The 11,032-nt window shown below is 43.9% G+C and overlaps 1 protein-coding gene across 7 annotated transcripts in view; it reads left to right on the forward strand.

Annotated features, from left to right (window-relative positions):
• LOC119965109 (histone-lysine N-methyltransferase NSD2-like) overlaps positions 1-9,869 on the forward strand; it is a 318,910-nt gene extending 309,041 nt beyond the window's left edge. For all 7 annotated transcript variants that reach the window (XM_038795422.1, XM_038795423.1, XM_038795420.1 and 4 more), the window contains one exon: positions 6,564-9,869. In XM_038795422.1, the coding sequence (XP_038651350.1) occupies positions 6,564-6,829 (266 nt within the window). In that variant the 3' untranslated portion in view covers positions 6,830-9,869. The remainder of the gene's footprint in view (positions 1-6,563) is intronic.
• Positions 9,870-11,032: the final 1,163 nt, after the last annotated feature.

Here is an 11,032-nt window from a genome sequence, read left to right on the forward strand (position 1 = left end):
GAGCTGAAGAGCCCCTCCGTTTCCCTTGGTATCTTGAAAACTCACTTTAAATTGTCCCATGACATTCTAAATTCTGTTGATTAAAGCCTGTGTTTATGTAATTTGTCCTTGTAATTTAGCCCTTAAGAGTCCAATTATCATTCTACAAATTCTTGTTGCAGTCCTTTCTTTTTTTTCTTTGAAACTATTTTTATTAAGGCATTTATAAATTTTTAACAGCAATTTTCAAGAGGAAAAACAACAAAGTAAATAACCCCCCCCCACCCAACCAACAACCACACCCAGCCAACGTGGTTTACATACACAGTTCCCCAGTCCCCCATCCCCACTAACTATTCCCGCCGCAACCAACCACCCCTACCTCCCTCCTTCCCTTAACTCCTCCTCTTCCCCCCCTCCTTTTTGTATCTGCTGACAGCTTAATGTTCCTCAAAGAAGTCGATAAACGGCTGCCATCTCCGGGCGAACACTAGCATCGGCTCACTCAGGGCGAACTTGATCTTCTCAAGCCTGAGAAACCCAGCCATGTCACTAACCCATACCCTCGATTTCAGGGGTTCCGAGTCCCTCCATGCCAATAAGGTCTGTCTCCGGGCTACCAGGGAGGCAAAGGCTAAAGCATCAGCTTCTCTCTCCTCCTGGACTCCCGGGTCTTCCGACAGACCAAAAAACGCTACCTCTGGGCTCGGAACCTGCTGCGTACTTAGCCCCTACTATACTCCCTATACACACACGACTGCGTGGCAAAATTTGGTTCCAACTCCATCTACAAGTTTGCTGACGATACGACCATAGTGGGCCGGATCTCGAATAACGACAAGTCAGAATACAAGAGGGAGATTGAGAACCTAGTTGAGTGGTGCAGCGACAACAATCTATCCCTCAATACCAGCAAAACTAAAGAGATGGTCATTGACGTCAGAAAGCAAAGTACTGTCAGCATCAACGGGGCCGAGGTGAAGATGGTTAGCCGTTTCAAATTCCTAGGGGTACACATCTCCAAAAATCTGTCCTGGTCCACCCACGTCGACATTACCACCAAGAAAGCACAACAGATTTACTTCCTCAGGAAACTAAGGAAATTCGGCATGTCCACATTAAAGCTTACCAACTTTTACAGATGCACTATAGAAAGCATCCTATCTGCCTCCATCACAGCCTGGTATGGCAACAGCTCGGCCCAAGACCGCAAGAAACTTCAGAGAGTCGTGAACACAGCCCAGTCCATCACACGAACCTGCCTCCCACCTATTGACTCCATCTACACCACCTGCTGCTTGGGGAAAGCGGGCAGCATAATCAAAGACCTCTCCCACCCGACCTATTCACTCTTTCAACTTCTCCCATTGGCAGGAGATACAAAAGTCTGAGAACACGCATGAACAGACTCAAAAACAGCTTCTTCCCCACTTACCAAACTCATAAACGACCCTCTTATGGACTGACCTGATTAACACTACACCCCTCTATGCTTCACCCTTTGCTGGTGTTATCTAGTTACATTGTGTACCTTGCGTTGCCCTATTATGTATTTTCTTTTATTTCCTTTTCTTTTCATGTACTTGATGATCTGTTGAGCTGCTCACAGAAAAATACTTTTCATTGTGTCTTGGCACCCGTGACAATAAACAAATCCAATCCAATCCAAACATCCAATACCCTGCACGTGACATCTGCAAGCTCTTGCCAGAATCCCCTAAGCTTCGGACATGACCAAAACATGTGGACATGATTCACTGGCCCTCCCGCCCACACCTATCCTCCACCCCTTTAAAGAACCTGCTCATAGGAGCCACAGTCATATGCGTCCTGTGGTCCACCTTGAATTGTATCACGCTAAGCCTGACACACGACGAGGACGCATTAACCCTACTCAAGGCATCCTCCCACAATCCCGCCTCTAATTGCTTGCCCAACTCATCCTCACGTTTCATCAGGGTTCCCTCACATTCCATGAGTTCTTATAAATTTCCAAGACCTTCCCCTCTCCCACTCCAGTTTTCGGCACTACCTTGTCCTGTATCCCCTGGGGCGGTAGGTGCGGAAAGGTCGAAACCTGCCTCCGTGCAAAGTCCCTCACCTGTACTAACGGAACCCATTCCCACCGGGCAGCCCAAACTCCTCCTCTGAGCACAGAAAACTGCCTTCAATAAACAGGTCCCCCAACCGTTCGATCCCAGCTTGCTGTCACCGACGGAAATCCCCCCCCGGTGCAAACCAGTGATTGCCACAGATAGGTGTCCATACCGATGCCCCCTCCACTCCCATGTGCTTCCACCATTGTCCCCACGCCCTCAAAGCCAACGTTACCACCGGGCTTGTGGAGTACCGAGCCGGCGAGAATGGCAGAGGTGCCGTTACCAGTGCCCCTACATGATGCTGCCTCCATCCGCTCCCACACCGCCCACCCCCCACTACCCACTTCCTGATCATTGCTATGTTCGCCGCCCAATAGTAATTCCTAAAATTCAGTCGGGTGCGCCTTCTTTACCCGTGGGATTTTACCTGCCTATGCGAAGCCAGAGATCACCGTGTTCACCCTCTTAAAAAAAGCCCTTGGGATAAAAATAGGCAGGCACTGAAATACAAAAAAAAATCTCGGGAGAACCGTTATCTTTACTGTCTGCACCCTCCACACAGTGACAACGGGAGCATATCCCACCTTCTAAAGTCCTCCTTCATCTGCTCCACAAACTGAGCCAAATTCAGCTTGTGTAGCTGCTCCCACTCCCGCGCCACCTGAATTTCCAAATACTGAAAACTCTCTCCCACCACCTTGAACAGCATTCCCCTCCCAATCTCCTCTCCTGCAAAGACCTCGATTTTCCCCGTATTCAATTTGTACCCCGAAAACCGGCCGAATTCCCACAGGATCCCCATAAGCTCCCCAATCCCCCCCAGCGGGTCTGAAGTATACAAAAATAGGATCCACATATAACGAGACCCTGTGCTCCACCCCCATCCCCGTACTATCCCCTGCCAGTCCTTCGCCTCTCTCAACGCCATCGGCAGTGGCTCTGTAGCCAAGACAAACAACAGTGGGGAGGGTGGACATCCCTGTCTCGTCCCCAATACAGCCTAAAATAATCTGAGCTCACTTGGTTCATTCGCAAGCTCGCCACCGGTGCCTGGTAGAGCAACCGGACCCAGTCCAGAAAACCTGCCCAAACCCAAACTTCCCCAGGACCTCCCACAGATACTCCCACTCCACCCGATCAAAGGCCTTCTCCGCATCCATAGCGACCACCATCTCCACCTCCCTTCCCTCGGAGGGCATCATAATCACGTTTAGCAGCCGTTTGATGTTGGCTGTTAACTGCCTTCCTTTCACAAACCCTGTATGGTCCTTCCCTATCACCCCTGGCACACAATCCTCTATTCTCGAGGCCAAGACCTTGGCCAGCAACTTGGCATCTACGTTTAGAAGGGAGATTGGCCTGTACGACCCGCATTGTTCCGGGTCCTTATCCCGCTTCAGGATAAGAGAGGTCGAGGCCTGTGACATCATTGTGGGGGGGGGGGGGGGGGGGGGGGGGGGGGGAGTACCCCTCACTCCCCTCACTCCCTAGCCTCATTAAACGCCCTTACCAGCACGGACCCAGCACTCATGAAAACCTTTTATAAAACGCCACCAGGTATCCATCTGGCCCCGGGGCCTTGCCCAACTGCATAGCCTCCAGCCCCTTCACCAATTTAAACAGTCCCTAGGCCCTCCACCAGCTCTTCTTCCACCTTCAGAAACTCCAGTCCCTCCAAAAATCACCTCATCCCCTCGTCCCGATTGGGGTTTCCGACTTGCACAGCCTACTATAAAAGTCCCTAAACACCCTGTTCACCCCCACCTGGTCCAAGATCGTATTCCCCCCTCTATTCTTCACTTTCCCTATCTCCCTAGCCGCCTACTGTTTCCTTAGCTGGTGTACCAGATCCTGCTAGCCTTCTTCCCATATTCATACACAGCTACTCTCGCCCTTCTTAACTGCTCCACTGCATTCCCTGTAGATAGCAACACAAACTCCATCTGCAGCTTCTCCCGTTCCTTCAACAACCTCGCCTCCGGGGCCTCCAAATACCTCCTGTCTACCTGGAGGATCTCCATCACTAATCTATCCATCTCTGCCTGCTCCACCTTCTTCCTGTGCGCCCGTATCGAGATAAACTCCCCTCTCACCACTGCCTTCAATCCTCCCATAACGTAGCTGCCGAAACCGCCCCCGTATCATTTATCTCCATATTTCTCTGAATGGCCTCCCTCGCCCGCATATACACCTCCTCTTCCGCTAATAGTCCTACATCTAACCTCCAGTGCACCCCCCCCCCCCCCCCCCCCCCATAATCAGCCGCTGCGAATCCGTCTGGTAACTGCTTCCCAAATATACATTCAGGCATTGTGCCTGCTTGTTGTCTAGCATTGTCCACATTTCCCTACATTCTTTGTGAGCGTCCATTTTGTGTTCTGGAAGTGGCCATCCCAGATGGCTACAGAGCATCCGCACCACATATGCAGTGGCGTCCGCTCCCTCAGTGCCCTCCGGCAGACCCACGATCCTCAAATTCTGCCTGCACAATCTATTCTCCAAGTCCTCCACCTTGTCCTGCAGCCTTTTATGTTGATCTCTCATCAACTCCATCTCCGCAGCCATCGAGGCGAACTGCTCCTCGTGCTCTCCCACCACTTCCTCCACTTTCTGAAACGCCTGGCCCTGGGCCTCCATCCTCATTTCCATGTGGATGATCCACGCCTTTGGCGGATCCACCACCCTGGCCAGGTTCTCCAAGTTCTCCTTCCTCTGCAGGCAAACCTCTCCTGGAGAAAGGTCACTGCTCCGTCGACCACTGGGCACGCAGGCTCGGACCCTGACCCTCCGCCATCTTCCCCTGTGTCGCAGGCTCCACAGCAGCTTTCAACAGTTGTTCCCTTCTTTTACGACAACCTCTGGTCCACATATCCATAAACCGGTAGGATACTCTCTTCTTCCACCTCTCCTGCACCTTATACCATCATTCAGGGGTGGCACGTGGCACAGTGGATAGCACTGGGACTGCGGCGCTGTGGACCTGGGTTCGAATCCCGGCCCTGGATCATTGTCCGTGTGGAGTTTGCACATTCTCCCCATGTCTAACCGGTTTCTCTTTTCTATGTACTTTCTCTGTATCGTACCTCCTGCCTTCATTCTTTTCTTTATTTCTTTGGATTTTCTTCGTTCTTTCATGTTTCTGTGTAATCTGAATCAATGCTTTGGTATAAAAATACTAACCACCTTTTTCTTTCTTCTCTCACTGTTGGCCTGACTTATACCTCACTATTGTCTATTTCCAACTTCTTCAGTATTATGAAGTGAAAGCGCTAATTATCTCTCAAGACATTGAAGTACTTTAGCATAGTATTAAGGTGCTTAATCTCTACATACAAATGCTTTTTAAAAATATATTAAAGGAAAGGTATTAATAACTGTGTGCCAGTTTCGGACTGGTTCCTGTTTAGATGTTCAGAATCTTTCAAACAAATTGCACATGTAGCCCTCTGTTATTCACTTTAAATTTGTATGCTCTAACATACAAGTATGTGTCACCTTCGTCCAAATCTAATTTTCCTGTTTTATCCCCTTTGGAAATTATTATTTTATAATTTTAGTCATACTGTTAAATTAAGCACTCAGTTGGCTGCTGTTCATCATTATCTTTTGTTTCAAAACAAAACCCAGTATGTGAAAGAGTTGAGCAGAATCCACGACGAAAAATCAATTTTATTGATCCAAATTGTTTAAAGAGGCAATGTCCCCAAGTATTTTTATTTAACTCACATGGCATGACAATTCCAATTTACTTGTAAAAGTTGATCTTCACTCAAAGGATGACCAAGATCTGTGCTTGTAGAGGATGATTTGACATTTCTAAAATTTAGTGCCTTCCAAATAAAGTGAAATATATGAATTCTCTTTAAGTTTTGCCTGAAAAATTAAAGAATGGTGCTTAATTAAAAGAATTAAGTAATTGTCTTCATGGCATGTTTATAGATTCTCCTGCAAGGTTATTATCATTATGCCAGGAGGAGAAAAACAAAACTGTACTTGCTGACCTTTATTGGTTTCTATTTTAAAATCATCCATGTTTTCAAATGTCACAACCGCTTTGTTTTAACTTCCTTCATCTTTGGAAACTTTCAAGACTGCACTGCTAGAATTCTGGCCTCTTGAGCATCCCCAATTTTAATTGCGCTACCATTGGGGTGCTTTTAGTTGCCGTGGCCCTAAACTCTAGAATACCCTCCCTAAATTTCTTCACCTCTCTTTTAAGATGTCGCTTAAAATATGCCTCTTTAATCAAGCTTTTGGTCACCTTTCCTGATTTTTCCTGCTATGGCTCATTGTTGAAAAATGTCAAAAATTGCATTATTCCTCCTCTTTTTACAAAGCGCATTGGGACTTTTTAATACATTAATTGTACTATATGAATATCCATTGTTGGTTTTGTGCGTTATTATTGTTGATACACAGCATGTTAAAAGATGTGTCTTCCTGCAGAAGATTTCTGATCATTTTATTGTTTTATTTTGTCAATAGGTAAATGGGAATGTCCATGGCATCAATGTGATGTGTGTGGAAAAGAGGCGGTCTCTTTCTGTGAGCTATGCCCCAGTTCTTTCTGCATGGATCATAGGGATGGAGCTCTCTTCATCTCCAAATTAGATGGCCGACTTAGCTGTAATGAACATGATCCGTGTGGCCCTGTTCCTTTGGAACCAGGAGAAATCAGAGAGATTATGCCACCACCCAGCAAACATGTATTACAGACCTTGCAACCATCAGATTCCACAAACATTCGGTGAATGGAGTGTCCGTTTATGGTGTGCCTCTGACAGGAGCTTTATTAAGAAAAGTGAAAAGCTGCCTTCATTTCAGTAGAAGACAGATATTCAAACTGAATGTGAGTGTGTGTCTGTGTATACATATGGGTGGAGTCAACTTAGTTCACAGATGCAAGATGCATAATTCCTGGTAACCTATGGGTTATTCATGCTGAGTAAAATGAACTTGGACAGACAGGAAATTGAACCACATGCACTTCTTCCCAATATATTTAGCACAATTATACGTGGATTTATACCTGGGACACACAACTGGCATGCTCAGGTCCACACAAAAATTCCGGTTAAACCTACTGCAAGGCCAGTTATTTTCTGACCTCAATGAACAGTTATGTGTAGATTTTTTAATGTGATGTGCTATGATGTTCACATAATGCAGGATTAGCAAAATCATCAGGCATGTTTCTGACATTGAATGCTCAGTCTAGTTCCACACCTAGAAATAGGAAATCACTGAAAGGAGTAGTTGATATGTGCTATAATGAATGCATCTTGTGGGCTTGTAAGTTCAGTTCATTGAATAAGTCTGCTTCTTCCAAGCAGTTCAACAATAACCTAATAGCAAGCCTTCATTGAAATTGACAAACTGAACACCGATATATATATCCAGTATTCAGGATGATTAATTGCCCAGGAAGGGATACAATGTGCTGGAGCATTGTCATTTCACCTCCAGAATATGAGTTCAAATAGTTCAGCTAGGATGAATGAAGGTATATCTATATCTTACATAGAATAAGGGTATTAGAGAATCACACTCTCCCCTCCAGTAAATGATCATGAAACTAGCTCGAATACAGGGAACAACATCTGAGTCATACAAAATGGGTTTGAGCATACAAATCAAGACAGTGAAATTATCTCAAGAGTTCAGCGCTAATTCTTGATCATACAACCCATTAAAAAGAGTCTGTTGTGAATGGTACACTGCTTTGTGTTTGGTCTTGACTGTACCTAACGTAGATGTGGATGACGCACAACAAGAAAAGGTGTTTGCCAGTGCTGTCGGCCTCACTCGGAGGAGCACACATTTACAAAATAAATGTTAGCTATAGTGAATTGAAATTTTTTTTAAGTGTTGATGGGAAGTTTCGCTGAGCTGTTGCACGCTGACAAAAACTACAGCCTTGACGATAAGACAGCATGATTTATCTGCTGAAGTGATACTTATTTCTTTGCCAATTTCAAGCTGAACGTTTGGTGTGTTTCACTGAGTTGTGCTGACTCAACCAACCTGCTTCAATCAAACTAGCTGGTTGATGGTGAAGGCACGTGCCACTTAACTTGAGAACTTTGCCGTTCATGTTTTTTTTAATGCAATAACATAGATCATTTTTTGTTTGATATTTGTTTTATTTTCAGCTATATTTAAATCATTTCGACTCTTTGACATGTTTAAGTTGGACCAACATTTTAGGAAATAAAATTTTATTGGTATACAGCTACAATCTGTTCACTAGCTCCACCTTCTGGACATAAGGCAAACAAACATCAGACTACAGAAACTAAGGGTGGAATTTTATGGGCCCTCCCGCCACTGGGATTTTCCAATTCCGCCAAATTCAATAGACTCCTGAACAGTTTGCCACATCTCCAATCCCACCCCTGCCGCAATGGGGGCCATGAATTTCCGCCCCAAATTAGGAAAAATTCTGTCTTTCACAATCTGGGGAATGTGTCTGAGGGAAAATATCCCTCGATCTTTAAGAAAAGGAAGACAATCACCTAATTCTGGATTTAAATAATTGGGTTGTTGGTTCAACAAAGTTCCCTGTTAAAGTCAGTCTGTTGGTCCACCAAGGCTTTCTAAATGAACTTCAGTGTCATCATATCTTATTGATCCATTGTGAGGTCTTTCCATTTAAAATTTGCAATGCCGCCAAATCTTTAAATTATACATTACCAGCCTTTTTTAAATAATTGTTTGGTTTTAACGTCTTGCAAGATTGCAGAAATCCTGTAATGATGTTTACTCAGATAAGGTTTCCAAGGAGAGTAATTCTTGAGGGTGAGTGAATGACTACGATTACATTAATCTTGCCCAATAGTTTGATTATTCTTAGGAATAACTTTACCTCATGTAGTCTCTAAATATGATGGACACAATCCTTCTAGTATTTAGCAATTTTACAATTCATTGGTCGTGTTAGCCTTGCAAATTAAAGTTCACTACTTGAAGTAGTGTTGTGGGTTGGATACCGAGAAATCGAGGTTCAGATGTAGCCCAGAATGATGGGGTGAAAGTTTCTCTGTTAGTTGATTATCAACAGTTTACACGGAGTAACTTTGGTCAGTCTTGTTTCAGTTCATGATGGCATGGGCCCACTACGCTACATTGCCCCTGATTGAGTACTAATTTGCAGTGTTATGAAAAGGCTAAGAGATGTCAGATGGCAATGTGCTACACTGGTGAAGTAAGTATTCTGAAATGGCGGCTGCAGCATGTTGTTAGATGTAGCAACAGTAACTTTATTCTGCAGTTTATCCAATACCTGACTTGGAACTGCTCAGTGCTACGTCCAAGAAAATGGAAAGTGGTCTATTCCTCAGCACTAACTTCACACTTATTGTTGAGTGCAACAGAAAGTAACATTAACCTTTATATTTTCAGTTAATTCAATCAGAAAATGACTAGATCTGTGCTCAGCTTTTCGATAAAGCTCCAGTTTTTAAAATGTAGCATTCACTCCTCGGTGCATCAGCAATTGGTATTTGTATTATCCCACCCACCTACCTACATATTCTAAGATGGGCATAATACTGAATGATTCCTGGTGGAAAGATGTTCACTGAACAAAGATAGATTCATATCTATTCTAGGAGTCACTGGCTTGCCTTGATGTTTGGTATTCTAGTATGTGCCAGATTTGTAACTTTTCTACTATTGCATTGGATGTATTTAAACTAGCATTGTGATAATAGTGGACCTATTCACAAAATAGTAGTGGTGCAAAAGCATTTGCACCAAAGATATTCGAAATAATAAATTTTTAAAAATAAATTACACGTGTGCTAGTTGTTGCATCCAGTTCAAGTTGGAGATATACTGTACTTTGGTTCTAAAGTTCAGCAAATGTGCAGTTTTTAATATGTTTCTCAAATGTATTATTCTGTATTTTCTGTTTTAGCTGCCTCTTTTATTTCAACACAATTGAGCCAGCCATATATTCCATGATTCCACTGCCAACAGCAAACATTACCCCATTATTTCCTCTGTGAGGATAGTTGTTGAATTGCTATTAGCTAGCCTGTACAGTAGCTAGGTCAAGAAGGGTGATGATAATCTTAGGTCTCACTGACAGCATCAGACAGCTGACCACAAATTTGTGAAGACAATTTCCTAACCATTATGCTACACCCCCATTACAGATACATAGCATGTATAATCAAAACAAAATTTCTATTTCCCAGAGTTTATTTGAAATTCAGCAATGCATTTCAAGAAGGTCTCCGTTTCGAACTCTGGCCCGCCAAGTCAGCCAATCTTAGCTGGGCAAGTGGTAATGCATCATTTATCTTAAAAATCTCAGGGTAGGGGAATGGTATTGACCAGACTGCAATTCCTCACCACCATCGAACAGTTCTTTCTGAAGACCATTTTATATGGGCATTGATGAGGACATGATCAGATTCAAAGTTGAAGCTCTTTATGGTTGAATATCCCGCTGAAGTTCATTTTCTTGTCACTGACATCAAGGTTGACCCCTTGGGCAAGATGTTGTAGGGTACCAGGTACCAGTGGAATAAAATTGTTATAAAAAGAATAAGAAAAATAATTTTTTACATGTGGTAAACATAGGAAAAGTACCTGCAGTACAGAGTACTTTTCTGGACTCTTGATACTTACAATTAGCAACCAGGATGGGAAAAATGCTAATCGGAATGATTATCAATTAATGCATTTGCCCCATAATCTTAATGCAGTTGATCACTCTTGCAGAAGAAACTAGTGTTCTAATCAACTGGGTTTGGGAGGATGTTTAGTGATGAGCGAACATGGCAAGATATATTCAAAATAAACTAGTACTTTGGCTTCACCCCAATTCTTTCATTACCTGGTGTCTTAAATTCATATGTTAAGAGATCGGCACCTGCTGTTGTATCTGGTTCCTTCACATCTCAGTATGGTTTTTAGGAGATCCAAGTACCTATCTGTGTTGCAAT

Source organism: Scyliorhinus canicula, chromosome 4 (assembly GCF_902713615.1).
Source record: "Scyliorhinus canicula chromosome 4, sScyCan1.1, whole genome shotgun sequence".
Classification (NCBI taxonomy): Eukaryota; Metazoa; Chordata; class Chondrichthyes; order Carcharhiniformes; family Scyliorhinidae; genus Scyliorhinus; species Scyliorhinus canicula.